At 39.4% G+C, this 16,363-nt stretch overlaps 1 protein-coding gene across 1 annotated transcript in view; it reads right to left on the bottom strand.

Annotated features, from left to right (window-relative positions):
• Nucleotides 1-16,363, bottom strand: part of DIP2C (disco interacting protein 2 homolog C) — a 592,611-nt gene that overhangs the window by 157,904 nt on the left and 418,344 nt on the right. The window contains exons 12-14 of the mRNA XM_036759139.1: nt 4,260-4,383; nt 3,174-3,283; nt 2,861-2,963 (exon numbers count right to left, since the gene is read on the bottom strand). Of these exons, the coding sequence (XP_036615034.1) occupies nt 2,861-2,963; nt 3,174-3,283; nt 4,260-4,383 (337 nt within the window). The remainder of the gene's footprint in view (nt 1-2,860; nt 2,964-3,173; nt 3,284-4,259; nt 4,384-16,363) is intronic.

Raw genomic sequence — 16,363 nt, 5'->3', positions numbered from 1 at the left:
CCTCCCCATTAAATGTTATAGAATAGCAGCTTCCCCCCAATGCATAAACACTGAATCATATTTATAAGAAAAAAAGGCATAATGGAAAAAATGGGGAAAGTTCATCCAAAAGAGATTTGTGGGAAAGTGAATGGTACACAAACAAGCAGTAGATGACATTGCCTGGTCTGAAAAACTAGCAGCAAGAGAAAAGAGAAAAAACAAAACCAAAAAACCGAACATGTCCAATCTTCATCAAAGTACAAGTGTATGTGGGTGGGCAGTAGAAGTGGTGATGTGAAACTTAGATGTTATAGCTTCCAGCTATCATTAAAACATACAGAAGATGAGAGATAGGACTATTAATAATATTCTGCTTGTGAAATCACAGTTAGTGATCAACCAAGAAAAACTACTTTTAAGTGCTTGTTATGTACCTTGGGGATCCTATGTCCTGAGAAGACAAATGCCAAGGTGAGACAGTCATCGTCTGCAAGGACCTTCCATTCTACTTAAGGAGTATAACACATTTACAGATAAGTAAATAGAGAATACATATACAGTGATGGGAGTAGGCACTGGTAACTAGAGCAATCAGAAAAGGCCTTTGGGGAAGTGGTACATGAGCTTAGCCTTGAAGGGAACTAGGGATGCCAAGAAGCAGAGAGGCGAGAAGAGGAAGCCTTCCTGATACAAAAGGTATGGGGGCAGAAGAGGCCCTGTCATGTACAGGGAAGAGTAAGTATGCTGGTTTGGTTGAAGTGCAGAGTATCTACTCTTCTTCCTTAGAAGAGTATTATATCATCAGGCTAGGAGGGAGTCTATAGGCCTATAGGCATTTTTTTAAATGCTGAAAATTTATCCTAAAGGAAATGGGGTACCACAAAGGCTTCTTGAACAAGTGAGTCATGTGGTGAGACTTGTGTGTGCCTTAGCAATATCAATTAGGCAGCTAAGACTGGACGTGGCAGCACACACCTATAGTCCCTACTACAAGTTAGATGGTTGGGAATATGGCCAGGCAGCAAAAACGTACCCAGATTCAGTCTCAGACTCTGGAATCCTTCTTTGGTGACAAAGAAGACCAAAACATACAGCCAGAAGAAGTCAACAAAGTCATAGAGCCTACAACAAAAGCCTCCAAGAAAAACATGAACTGGTCTCAGGCCATGGAAGAGTTCAAAAAGGATTTGGAAAATCAAGTTAGAGAAGTAGAGGAAAAATTGGGAAGAGAAATGAGAATGATGCGAGAAAACCATGAAAAACAAGTCAATGACTTGCTAAAGGAGACCCAAAAAAATGCTGAAAAATACAGTGAAGAAAACAACACCTTAAAAAACAGACTAACTCAAATGGCAAAAGAGCTCCAAAAAGCCAATGAGGAGAAGAATGCCTTGAAAGGCAGAATTAGCCAAATGGAAAAGGAGGTCCAAAAGACCACTGAAGAAAATACTACCTTAAAAATTAGATTGGAGCAAGTGAAAGCTAGTGACTTTATGATGGTACTCTTGACAAAAGATCTGAAAACATTTTAGCTACCACCCTATTTGTTCTAGGTGGCCTATGACCAAACTCCATAGGCACTTATTTAAAAAATAATATACCTTGATATCATACTGTAGTTTGTATTATATATTCTTAGTTGCTATCCTTTACAAAACTTCTATGGCAACGCTGTTGTGCAGATGAACAATCAGAGGAGTGTTTATGCATGTTTTTGCAGAGGGATTTTCTCAAGCAAATATTTTTCAGCAGATGGAGAAAGAAAGGGTGAGGGAGAAAACAGAAGAGAGAAAGACAAAAGGGCTGCAGAAGGAGAACGACACTAAAAATCACCTTGGGGATCCCCAAGAGAGAGTAGTACTGCAAAATGCCTGTCCCTGTTAGAGTAATTTTTTTTCCAGTAAAAGACTCTTAGTCATAGATTCTTAAAGATGTTTTTTTTTTAGAAATAACCTGGTTTTTTTAATCCCATAATATCAACATTGTAATGAAAGACAATTCTGAGAGGCTTAGGAATTCTGATCAATGCAATGGTCAACCATGATTCCAGAGCACCAATGACAGTGCCCACTACCAAGTGTCATGCTTATGACAGAGATATGATTTACGCAAGGTGATGAACGAAGCATAAATTTTTTGCACACGGCCAATGTGGGAATTTGTTCAGTTTGACTGTGTATTTGTTACACAGGTTTTATCATTACTCTTTTTTCATTTTGGGTAAGGGGGGAGAATGTGGGAGGGAGTAAAAATGAATGCTTTTTAACTGAAAAGAAATAAAAGTGCATTTTTTTTTTCTAAAAAAGAAATAATTGGGCAGCTAGGTGGTGCAGTGAGTAAAGCACTGGCCCTGGAGTCAGAAGGACCTGAGTTCAAAACCAGCCTCAGACACTTGACACATGTACTAGCTGTGTGACCTTGGGCAAGTCACTTAACCCCAATTGCCCTGCCAAAAAAAAACAAAAAAGAAATAAAAAAGAAATAATTTGTTTTATAGATGAGGAAAGGGAAGAGGAATTAAGCAAATGACTTGCCCAAGTGGTAGTAAGTATTGGGAGTAGAGACTAGAATCCAGTGCCCTGATTTCCAGTCCAATGCTTTTCCCCCTTTACCATACTGACACTGTCTAGCTGCATTCATTCTTTCACCTTTCCCATTCATTCTCTGGCAGAGGCCAATGGATTCACCCAGGGGAGCTAATTCAGGAATGCAACTACTGAAAATTCCTGAGATTATGTTGGAGAAGAATCTGAGATTGATTCTAGCATAAATAAGCAAATCACTCCCAGGATACATCAAGAGCCAAGTGGAAAGCCATAACCCTAGGCCCAAGGAAGTCACATTTTTGCAGGAAATGCAGTTGGGGGCAGGCCTGTACCTTCAGTGTAGCCACACGCCTGGGTGAGGGCTTGACAATGTGTGAGCAGTGCAATTCTTGTGACAGTTACCCCGAGCACACTTCCATCTTTACATGTTTTATACTAAAATAGAAAAAAAACAACAAAAGGAAAGATTCAAGGATGTGCATGGCAGAATTGTGTTAAGAAACAACAATAATTAGATTTATCTCACAGCCGTTTCAAATATTAAGCGCTCCTTGCTCATGGGACTTAAAAACAATCATAAACACGCATGATTAGATACCCCAAATATCCATTCGGTCCAGTGGGAATGGATCACATCTGACTTACCTCAATATAAGCAGTGTCATTATTTGCATCCTTGATGTGTGGGAACCAATCCCGAGGAGGTTTAGAAAGGTGCTTGGACTCTGTGACGAACCATAAGAGTTTTGGCCAACCTTGGGAATAAATGAGAAACATCTTTTTGGTTGACACTCACCCAAAAATGAGGTCAGAGTTTTTTTTTAACACCTTGGAAAGGATTTTTTTTCTGTTTGTATCTTGCTCTTCAAAGAATATTTCAAATTACCTTAAGCATATTCAATTCGATTAAAAAAAAATTTGTTACCTACTATGGACCAAGTAGTGTCCTAGGCTCTAGGCATGTAAAGGTAAAAATGAAACAGTCCCATATACATGTGTATATGTGTGTATGTGTACATATATGTGTGTGTAAATATGTATGTTATATATGGATATATGTGTATGTTATATATGTATATGTATACATGTACGTGTGTATATATGTATGTGTATGTATATAATATGTGCTTCATATTTACTTATTAAGTTACCTTTTGTTCATATGCAATATATCTCTAAAAATACATATGTGTGTTACAAATATCAATATATACATACATACACATATATATACACACATAAATAAAAACTAACTTCATGAGGGGAAGAGGGAAGCACTAAAAACAAAGAGAATGAAGAAAAGTCCTTCAAGGAAGTAAACCCTGGGCTGGGCCTTCAGGAAACTTAGGGATTCCAAAAGAAAGGGAAAGGTAAGAGAGATCACATTCCAGCCACAGGGGACAAAAGCATGGAGGTGAGAGATGAGATGTCCAGGACAGGGAACAGAAAGTAGGTCAGTCTGGCCATAACTCAGAACATCTGAGGGGAAGTAATGTGAAAGTAGTCTGGAAACACAAGTTGGAGCTAGGTTGTGAAGAGCTTTAAGAGTAAAATGGAGGAGTCTACCATTTGTCGTAGACAGCGGGACCCTTTAAAGCTTCTAAAGGAGGAAAGGGACAAGGAGAGGTGCGTGTCCTGACATGGTCAGCCAGTGAGACTCTTCAAATGCTGTTTGCTTGGAATACAGAACCCTGAAACAGAGACTCAGAAGTTATTATAGGATTGTCTTACCTTTAAACTGTGGTATCTCCCCCGTTGGGCTTTTTGGCAGTCCTTTATGGCAGGCATCACTAGTCAAGGCCACAGTAACTCCACAGCTTCCAAGTAAAAACCCTATCTGCTGGCTTCCTGCATCCTGAGAGAAGAGAACAAGAAGGAGACATAATTTTTAAATGTGCTATGAAGAAGGTACAAGGTCCATGCTCCCTTTGCTATAGATCATTTAAATTACATTCTGAGGCCCCAAAATCAGAAAACTATACTCAGATGATTGAAATCTACCATTCAGGTCATCCTGGCAGGGTTAGAGAAAGTATTTTTTTTTTAGTGTTTAATCTGTAAACTGGCAAAGTGACTAAGGAGATTCCTGCCATTCCCAAACCCAAAATGTTAAGGCCAAGACAGTACACAAGGGATATCTGGATTCAAATCTCAGCTGCCATACTTACCCTGGGCAGGTCACTTAACACCTCTCAGTCTCAATTTTCTTAGTTGTCACAATAAATAACACTTGTGCTACCTCCATTAAAGGGCTATTTTGAGAAAAGTGTTTTACAAACCTTGAGGCATGACATAAATGGGAACTTTTATTATGCCATATTCTCTCCTTTTCCTGAGGCTGTAACTTTCATGTTTCTCATGAAATAACTTTTGCACATTAAATGGTCTCCTGGTGGAAAATATTTTGGTCCAGGAGATTGATTCTGGCAACCTGTAAATAGGCATGGGCAGGCTCTGTAAGCCTGATTTATGGATGCCCCTTACATAAAAATAGTCACCCGAGTCAGGGACTCATTTCTCTAGCTTGCAGGGTCTCAGGAACTGTGTTTCTTCCTCCCATGTCGGTCTTGCTAAGGATGTTCATTGCAATATCACCAGTCTTGTCCCCAACATCCCATTCCTAAAGATAACCCTATCCCACAGCACCTAGGGCCCCAGGAAGACCTTGCAGATGTAACCAATTCCAATCTATTGCCCTTTGGTCCCTATATCCTCTTGACAAGACTCTCCTGCCCCCGGGATCCCCTGACACAGGACCTTAAAAGAACAAAGATCAAACTGCCTCATGCTCCCTGGAGACCCAAACATGCCCCCTCCCCAGATTCTATAGCTAGAGGTCCTCTACTTGTGAGGACCACCACATCAAAGGAAAGGGAGAATAAAAACCTTTCTAACTTCCAGCAGCCAGAGTGCTTGGGGAATGGTGAGAAAGAAGTGAAGGAAGCCCTGCTGATGAGCAGCTGAGAGAGGTTATGGAAAAGGGAGAAAGGTTCTCCTCTAAGAGACTGGAGCAAGGGAAAATGTTAACTTAGTGCCCAGTTTCCCACAGCGAAAAAGATAAACTACTGTATACTTATTTTCCTTTGGCCTGAAAGGAAATATTACTATGAAGAATGTGTAGAGGTTGCAGAAAAGATATACCTTCAAGGCCTATACCCTGAAAGAAAATAAAAAAAAGGAGGGAAATGACCCAAAATAAAAAAATTACATATTTATTGAAGCTCTTCTTGTAGTGACAGAGAACTGGAAATTAAGGGGAGCGGGGCATTAAATGGGGAATGGCTGAAGAAATTATGGCAGATGAATGTGATAGAATACTACTACGCTGTAAGGAATGATGAAAATTTGGAACTGTGCCCTAAGAGCAACCAAACTGTGCATACCCTTTGATCTAGCAATACCAGTACTAGTTCTGTATTCCAAAGAGATCATAAAAAAAGGAAAGGGACCTACACATGCAGAATTATTTATAACAGGCCTTTTCATGGTGGCAAAGTATTGGAAATTGAGGGGTTACCCATCAATTGAGGAATGGCTGAACAAGCTGCGGTGCATGAATGTTGTTACATGAATTGGCATATTTTAATTTTAAAAACCTACATTACATTGAAAACCAGATTCCCACTGTAGCTTTTGTTGTGTACTTGAATGACTACTGGTTGGAAAGAAGCAAATAGTCTTTCTTCACTTGCCTTCTCACCTCTCCAACTTCTGGACTTAATTATTTAAGATTATGTGTTAGTATAACTGCTTTCTGGATATTTTATGGCCTGCTTTTTTCCTTTAATTAATTTATTTTTAGCTTTCAACATTCACTTCCATAAGATTTTTAGTTTTAAATTTTCTCCCCCTCCCTCTCCTCACCCCTCTCCAAGATGGCATGAAATCTGATAGAGGCTCACATTCATATTAAACATATTTTCACATTAGTCATGATGCAAAGAAGGAGTTAGAACTAATAGGAGGAACCACAAGTAAGATGAAACAAAACAAAACGACAAAAGAAAAGGAGAGCAAATAGGATGATTCCATCTTCATCCAGACTCCAAAGTTCTTTCTCTGGATGTGGATGGCATTTTCCATCGTGAGTCTCTTGGAGCTGTCTTAGGTTCTTGCATTACTGAGAAGAGCTAAGTCTATCTAAGTCAGTTATCTCACAATGTAGCTGTTACTGTGAACAATGTTCTCCTGGTTCTGCTCACTTCATTCAGCATCAGTTCATGTAAGTCTTTCCAGGTTTTTCTGAAATCTATCTGCTCATCATTTCTTATAACACAATAGTATTCCATTATATTCATCTACCACTACTTGTTCAGCCATTCCCCAATTGATGGACATCCCCTCAATTTCCAATTCTTTGCCACGTGGTATATGAATGTAATGAAATACTATTGTGCTATAAGAAATGATAAGCAGGCAAATTTCAGAAAAACCTAAAAAGACTTTACGAAATGATACAAAATGGGGCAGATAGATGGCACAGTGAGTAGAGCACCAGCCCTGGAGTCAGGAGGACCTGAGTTCAAATGCGGACTCAGACACTTGACACACTTACTAGCTGTCTGATCTTGGGCAAGTCACTTAACCCCAATTGCCTTGCCTTCCCCCTTCCAAAAAAAAAAAAAACGAAACTAAATGATGCAAAGTGAAATGAGCAGAACCAAGAAAACACTGTACATAGTATCAGCAACATCATCAAGTGATGACCAACTATGAATGACTCAGTTCTTCTCAGCAACATAATGATATAAGACAAGTACAAAAGACTCATAAATGAAAATGCTATCCAGATCCAGATAAAGAACAGAAACACTTTGAATGCAGACTAAGGCATATTTTTTTCTTTTACTTTATTCTTTTTTTATGGTTTCTTTTTCCTTTTGATCTCTTTCTTCTCTCACAATTGTGACTAATATGGAAATATGTTTTACATAATAGCACAAACCTATATGGAACCTATATGAAATTGCCAACCATTTTCAGAAGAGGGGAGGGGAAAGAGGGAGAAAAATTTAGAACTCAAAATCTTGTAAAAATGAATGCTAAAACTTTTCTTGACTGTAACTGGGAAAAAATAAAATACTATTTTAAAAAAAGAAAATGATAGCTTCAGAGAAACCTGAGAAAACTTGTGTGAACTGATGCAAAGTATAGTGAGTAGAGTCAGGAGAACAATTTATACAAGAGTTTCAATATTAGACAGTCAAACAACTTTGAAAGACTTAACTCTAAGCAAAGCAATAACCAACTATAATTCAAGAGGACCAAGGTGATTGACTAAACATACAGAATGAGATACACATTTATGGAAATGGCCAATGTGAGGACTTATTTTGCTTGACTAAGCATATTTATTACAAAGATTTTCTTTTGTTTTCATTTGGGGTGAGGTGGGAGAGAGAGAAAATAAATGCTCATTTGTTGGGGAAAAATCTTTTAATTAAAGAAAGAGAAGTTATGGAGAGGTAAATTTTGGCACATTATAAGGAAAAGATTCCAAATTTTTAGAGCTACTCAAAAGTAAAACAGGTTGCCTAAATGAGTTTCCCTTCACAAGGTCCCCAAGAAGAGGTTGCATGAACAGTCATGAATATTGTAAGGTGTGTTCCTAATCAGATTGTAGGGGCCGATCACTGATGCCAACTTATCAAGACTCAATAAACTAGCATTAAGTGCCAACCGTGTGCCAGACACTGCACCAACTGCTGGAGTGGCAAAAATAAAAGTAAATAGTCCTGCCTTAAGAGAGCTAAGATTCTACATATTTCTCCAGGGAGACAAGTACATATAAACACAAGGTGATTTTCTTTTGAGGGGCATGGCACTAGTGGTTGGGGGGATTCTAGAACAAGAGGAAGAGGGAAGAGGGAGGATATTCCAGCAAGTCAAGTAGCATTTTTGTGCGGCTTTCTATGTCTTGAGTACGTTTAATGCTGGCTACAAAGAAAGGCAGAAGAGAGGAAATAGAGTTTGGTAGGGTGTAATATTTCTGGATCTCTAGAAAGTTAGTGTGAGTCAAGAGAAGGAGCAATGGCTTTGAAAACAGAACCTCTAGTTCCAGTCCCTGCTCCACTGTGGGACACTAGAAACCATTGAATCTTTCTGCCCTCAATTTCCTCATCTCTATCAGGAGGGATTTGGACTTCAAGACATCTAAGATCTCTTGGAGAACTGAATCTATGATTCTCCTCCTTCACCTTCCCCTCCGCACTGCCCTATCCCCATACATACCCAACTCAATCATACCTGTGTGGACCTTCATCAATCATAAATGACACCCTAGGGCCCATCACATTCTGGATCTCATAAATGGCATAAAGTTTTCGAAGTCCAGAAGTGATTAAATACAGGTCCTTTGAGAACCAGACTATAAGCCTCTGGGAACGCACAGATAGAATGGAATAGTAGATGTGATGTGGAGCCAGGAAGACTTGGGTGCAAATTCTGTTTTAGGCAATTATTAGCTGTGTGACCTCAAGCAAGTTTCTTTACCTCTCAAAGTCTCAATAAATACTGAATATTCTCTTAATTATTACTATTCTTATTGTTTATATCTAGCATTAATATAGTATCTTAAGATTTGTGAAATGCTGTACATATATGATCTCAGTTGACTTTCAAAACAATCTTGTGAGGTAGGTGCTACTATTATATCTATTTTGTGGGTAAGGAAACTGAGGCAAACAGGGGTAAGTGACTTGACTAGGGTCACATAGCTAGTATGTGTCTGAGGCAGAGTTTGAATTCAAGTCTTCTTGATTCCTATTGGCACCTCTTACCCATAAGAACAGCAAAATTACTGTTTGTCAGAGGTTCAAAGGTCTAGTTCAGTAGATAGAAAGGACTTCGGTTCCAGGTAATGTTTGACTGGCTTTTTCCTCCTTCAGCACCATTTTATTTTCAGGTGAGTATCACCATAATTCATTATACTTTGAGAAAAAAAATCAACCTCCTGAAGCAAGGGGAAAATTAATTTACCAAGTATTTGTGACTCGGCAAAGGTGAAAATGGACACACTTTAGAAACCATCTACTTTTGCTACATAAAGGAGTTTCTTTTATGGGCATTTACTTGCACAGAACAGAAAAGACACATTATAGTCCTATCCATCAAGCTCTTAAAATGATTTAGGGCCACGGATTCTCATAGCTGCAATTGTCAGTACATTTCCTGCCAAGAACAATAACTGTTCTCCAGAAGCAGCACTTGGCCCCTGTGGGTTAGCTTAGGCTTTGCCCCGGAGCACCCTGTGATTTCATCATGCCCTGGCCTAAGAGGCTGACAGTGTTCTACTAAGTCATTCCTACTGGGCTGATTCCAGAAAGCAAAGATGCTTGCCTGCTCTGCTGACACCAACCCGAGGGAAGGAAAATGTTCCTTAGGGCTCTGTCCGTACCTCATGCCTCAATCCTGACTCGCAAACAAAATACTCTATGACACAGGGAGCAATATTCTGACTGTGGCTCTATCTTTCTTGGGGGTGGGGTGATCTGCCCAGAGCCTATATGAGATCAAGAAGATTTGGACAAACAGGCGAAGAACTTGGGGAAAGAGCAATAAAGAATATAGCCAGGGTGAGTGGGTGGAATAAACTCTCAGTGTGCATACTACCTTGACCTTCAAGGGATCAGCCATGTGATTTTTCCTGAAAACAAAGATATTGTTGACACATAGGGCTTTCCTCTTTTAGCATCACATTCAGCTATGGTAGGGCCAAATGACCCCTTTACATATGTGCATGGAAATACGCCTACAGCTACCACTGGATCCCCTGCTGGACTTCTATTTTTAACGTTCTGTGTATCTTGGAACATCTGCTGGCAACTCATCTTTCTGGTAGGAATCCTGTAAAAAGGCATCAGTCCCACCCAGGCTGTATTACCAGTAAATGTTCTCATTAGGGCCAGCACGTGCAGGTTTTGAGTGGATATAAGAGCAACACAAGAGTCCAGGAGAAACTAGGATGAAAGGAAGCTCCCAGGGGTTTCATTTCTATGGCCACAGGAGCAGGATTCCATCTCTCTTCCTCCAAATTCTAGCAAAGTGCTATCTAGCTCCCTTTTATGTTCCATTTTATTATTTATTTATTATTTACATTATTTTTATTTTTACATTAAAAAAATTTTTACATTACCAAAAATGTAAGTTCCTTGAAGGCAAGGCTTCTTTTTCTTTTTGCCTGTATTTGTATGTCCAGCACTTAGCCCATAGTAAATGCCTAATAAATGCTTGCTATTCTACTTACCTACCTACCTAGTCTAGCTTATCTTCTAAGTCCAACAGACCACCATATCACTCTGGTGCCCACAGAACAACATATAGTTAGAGTTAATTTAAGATGCTGACTTTCATTTCTCCTTGCACATTGGCACTAAATATTTGTTGTTAACTTCTGGGATGTTCGAAAAGTTAGAACGTAGAAATGTCTAGTACTCTTGTCTTTTCTAGACAGTCAGACCAAATTCCAATAGGAAAAAAGATTGGGAATGTGGTCCTCTATCCATAAGCTTCTAGCCACATATTTGAATCTGTAACTCTGTGTGTATGTATGTGTGTGCATACATAGGTGTGTATATATACATATGTGTCTATATATAAACATATATATATATATATATACACATATACACAAAGAGAGAGAGAGAGAGAGAAAAGACGAGACAAGAGGAGAGGAGACCCTAACCTTTCTCCTTCCAAAATCCCCCTCTTTCCTTGCTGAGAAAAATCTCCACCTCATATTGAGGACAAAGAAACAATGAACAGCTCTCTACTAAGAAAGATAACAGTTAAAAATCTGAAAGGAAAACAGAGGCTTTGCTACATGAATGCTCAAATATGGAAAGAAAGTGTACGGCACAGTGCAAAGACTGCTGGGCTCAAAGCCAGGAAGATCAGGACTCCAACTCTACCTCTGACACAGAGATAATAACATTCATAGTGTATACATCCTGGGAATGGGGAAAGGCTCAAATAAGAGAATGCATGTAAATTAAGCATCAATTGATTGACCAACAAACATTCATAGGCACCTGTTGTGTCAGGTACTGTGCTAGAGCATCAGTCATGGAGAAAACAGGACTGAAAGGGACCTTGTAGTTGTCTCAGCCACCTTCTTGCTGCAGTCTAGAAGCACTGCAAGTCTTTTCAACTCATTCTACATGCCTCATTCTACATGAAATGAATAGCATCATCATCCTCATTCAAGTAGGGTATCTCTGCCTGTCACTTGTGAGACCAGTGTCCAATTCCTGCCATGTAGGAAAAGAGTGATTTCAGAAATCAAGGTGGAACAGGACAGGGGATTGTTTTTTGGAGTCTGAAAGTCCCAGCTCTGTCATTTACTGCCACCATGACTTTGGATGAGTCACTTAACTTTTAAGGGGCCCCAGCTTCATCAATTAAGCTCAAAGATCCCCTCAAACTCCAAATCTATGCTATTAATAACAGAAAAGGGGGCACCGGGTTCTGAGTCTGGGTTGAAAACGTGAATCAGCCCTTGTTATTTGTGTGACTTTGGGCATGTCATTTCATGAAACTTATGATCACATGATTCTCTATATTGGCCTTTGACTGGCTAAGCAAATATGAAAAGCTAACAAGCTTCACCATGCCTTACGTGTCACAGCCACCCAGCAAATGCTTCCTGAATTCAAATGAATGACAGATACGTATTCAAAAGTTCTTCTTTGGACAGCCTTGGTAACATTCATCTCTATTTATCAAAAATGCTATTACAGAGATTTAGCTCAGCAAAATTAAAATCATTCTCCCTACACACAAACACATTTATGAAAACTTCCTTTTCTTTTCAATTAAGTCTATCATCTATTTTTATTTTTATGACTATCTAGACTCATCCTTCATCTATCCATCATCTCCTACCCTCGAACCTACTTCAGATGGAAAATAAAATTACCAAAAAATGCCCAGACAAATTATGTCATTTCCCAGAAAATATTTCCTTGTATTGCAGCTACAATGGCAGTGACTTCTCAAGTACCCACATCAAGTGGACCATGAGTGTGGCCATGTCATTATGCTTTATCACCTCATCCCACTCTGGTTCCATTTCATCTGTCAGAAGGCATCAATCATGTTTCAGTAGGGTTGCCTCACTAATGAGTATAAAAGTAACAGGATGAAGCATCTGCCCTGGATTTGGGGTTCCTCCAAATGCCCACTAGTCTCAAGCCTACAGAATTCCATATCAACCAAGAAACTGACACAGGGCTGCTGTAATGAAAAGATTGATTTTAAATGGCCTGCTCTGCTGAGTCAGCACAGAGTGAACTGCAAATTGATAGGCACTAAGTTGGAATATCATTGCAGTCACTACTTGGCTGGATCAGAGAAATTTCCAAGGGAGTGCTAGAAGCTGCCAAACTCTGCTACTCTGCCCCAGGCCTACCCAAAATTAGAAGAGCCTCCCCTTTCTGTACTTTTCCCTCCAATAGTAGAACCCTCTTCTTCCTTCCCTTAGATCCCCAAAGTTAGCTTCTGTCTTTGCTTCCCTTGTCAAAACCTACTTTCAGAGAAGGACTCAAAAAATGATAAAATTAATCATATTAAGGTATAATTGACTGAGAAGGTTTGTAATGTTAACCTCCCTTCTAAGGGAGATATACATTTTTAAAAAAGACAAAATTTTAAACTGAAGGAATGAGGCTCAAAGAATGAGGAGGAGGAGTAACAGGAAGAAAACTAGATTCTTACTTATAAATGGGCGCTCCTGGTTGGAATTAACATCTTAAGGTGTTGATGTAAGCCATACTTGGATTTGGTTGGCAAGGTCTTGAAAACCTCTTCTGAGAGAGTAACCCTGTCTGAGGGAAACTGTTAGTCATGGAGTGGGAGGGGTTGGCCTGGTTAGTGTTGTATTGAAGCCGAAATCTAAGGATAAAGTCAAAGAGCAGTGCATTGGTGTAGTGATACAGGTCAAAATCTTGTTGAATTGTAATAATGCTCCCCCTTCCTGATCCTCCCCCCAAAACCCATCCCGCCCCCTCAACCATCAAGACACCAAATACCCTCCTACACATAGTAATGAGATACCATATAGTGAAGTATCACTATATCTGGTTTATGTAGGGCAGCTGGAGAGTTAGGCTAAAGAGGTTGGGGGTGCTGTAGAAGGAAGAAAATGCTCTCTGCTATTGTACATAGCCAGGTTTCGTGTTCTTACAGATGCAACATGTTTGGGTACCTGAAACAGGTCTGTGTTAGCTCTGCCAGGTTCAGAGTTGAATGCCATAGTCCAGATGGCCTAACTCCTGTGATTGGTTCTTGTTTCTGAAGGAAGTATACTAAAACATTGCTGACTAGGAAAAAACACAACCTCAATATCAAATTCTTCTTTCTTTGTTGGCATCCTTTCCACTGGCTCAAATGCTTTGAATTCTTGACTTCTCTGCAGTGTGTATTTAACTTTGCCCTGCCATTTTGGTTGTCTTGTGGATTTCCTGGTACCTGACCCTGATCTAGCTACCTCAGCTGGCTTTCCAGGACTTATGTCCTCCAGATTCCTGCCTACCTGTTTGTCCTGAACTCTGGTCCTCACAGAATTCAAAAACTGCTCAACTCTTACTTAATTCAGCTCGACTGTAGGCTTCCTGCTATACCCCAGTAATGGCCCCCTCCCAGGCCTACCCCATTCATCACTCTGCTTTGCTAACCTTGTCCTAGAGGCCCTGGTGTTAGAGTCTAGCTTCACATGTTCTTCAGAATCTGAAAGCTAGAATTGGGGAACTCAGGACTCTTTTAATGAACCTGTTAGAAGCAGGATACTGAAATAGAACCTATGTAATAGTGGAATATAGTTGAGCATATCTGCATAGATTAAAAATGTGGTTTGGTAAAGACTGAGCAGAGATTAAAGCAGAAAACTATTAGCAAGTCTGTTAATTAATATCATGTATATTACATGTATATTATTACATATATTTATTACTGAAGACAACCTCTTAATCAAACAATGAGCATTTATTAAGCTCCTACTATGCACCAACCTAAATGGAGGAGAGACAACGACAGAAATAAAAAATCTTTGTCCCCAAGGAATTAATTGGGGGGAAACCATATATGTACATAGGCAATTGTAAGGGAATATTTGGGGTATAGTCAATAACTTGGGGGAAGAGGAAAGACCTCTTGTAGGAGGTCCTCAAGTTGAACTTGCGATTTTAATTATTCATGATAGCGCTACAGATCGAGAAGTAGAAGGGACCTCAGGGGCCATACAAATCAACCCCCTGATTTTTCAGATGAGGAAACTGAGGCCTAAGGAGGTTGTGACTCTCTCAAGGTCACATGAGTAGCAAGTTTCCGAGGCAGGATCATTACTATGTGAAAATATTCACTCAGAGTCATCCCTACTAGAAAATGCAAGGTGTTAAATGCTAGAATGCTTAAAGGAAATTCAAACACATTACTATTCATAAACAGCTCTAATGAAAGAACAAAGCTTTGGTCTAAACAAACAAGTGATTTTAGTTGAGAACAGATGTAAATAGAACCTTAATTTAGCAAGTTTGCTCATTGATCTTCAGGCGAACAGTATCTGAAATTCCACTGTATTCATCTTCTGTTGCCCACACAACACTATATAAGTAAAAGTACGTTTCTGTGCCTTCAACTACCTTCAATTATAGGAGGGGCATAGCTAAGTGGAAGATAGAACTAATTATTTGTACATCAAATATTAACACCCATGAGAGTAGTTTTTCCCCTTTAGATCATTCAATTCTTTTAGGAGAAGAAAAGATTCTTTTATTTCTTCCCTTACAGAGCAAATGTCTGCAGAAGCAAAGCAGTTAATAGTGACTACAATCACATAGGAGAAAACAGAGAAGAAGATGACGTATTGCTGCCATTTTGCCTAATAAAGGCTACATCTAAAAAGACATTGTGAGTGGGATTAGACTAACTCCGCAGGGGAAAAAAATGGTCAAGCAAATTTCTTCAACAGGCAGCTTCTCTGGAGGCTCAGGTCTCTGTGGCTTTCATCACCAAGGGATTCAAATTACCCCACAGCCCACCTGGTAACTGCCCTCTGGTATAGAGCTAACACAAATGTGTGGCATATTAGACCCTCACCGAATAATTCTAATAAGGAGCCATCTCAAGGTGAGAACAGAAATAAAATTTTATTCAATTCTCACAAGAATAGGGCATCCTCTGCCAGAACAGAGCTGGCAAGGGAGGCAAAAGCACAAAGAGCAAAGCACCAATATTATATCTAACGCAAGAGAATTCCCACCCACCTCTGACCCTTCTCACCATTGGCTGGGAGGCAGGCTTACAATCCAAGTGTGAAAAACTAGACAAAGAATTGGGAAATCAAGGCACAGAAACTCTAATTCCCATTCCCTTAACGATTACAACTGAGATGACATCTCTAAATCTGAAGAAGAATAGGATAAGGGGAGGTGGAGACCCTCTCCATTCTTCTATAGTACTTTTACAGTAAAGGAAAGCAGGTCACAGTGACCCTATTCTTCTTAGCAAATCTTTAAACCAGAACCAGAAGAAAGAACAAAAAGTTTCAGGGTAAAAAGAAAAAAAACTTTCCCAGAGACTGAGTAGTCAGACTCTCACAGCCTCAGAATTTTCCACTTCCCTATTTCCCTATTTCTTGAATAGATATAGATATATATTTATACATATATTCCCTGCGAAGTTTTCACATTTTATTTTCTCACTACCTCACACACAAACCTACCTATTCTTTAGAACTTGAGCCAAATGGACACACACTCAGAGACTATTTTAATCTTCTTGGTTAGAGTTTAAAGGCTTTGGAAATAAAAAGCTTGAGTTCTAGTTCAAACTGTTTCACT

This window comes from Trichosurus vulpecula, chromosome 5 (assembly GCF_011100635.1).
Source record: "Trichosurus vulpecula isolate mTriVul1 chromosome 5, mTriVul1.pri, whole genome shotgun sequence".
Classification (NCBI taxonomy): Eukaryota; Metazoa; Chordata; class Mammalia; order Diprotodontia; family Phalangeridae; genus Trichosurus; species Trichosurus vulpecula.
This window is presented reverse-complemented; position numbering and strand designations above follow the sequence as displayed.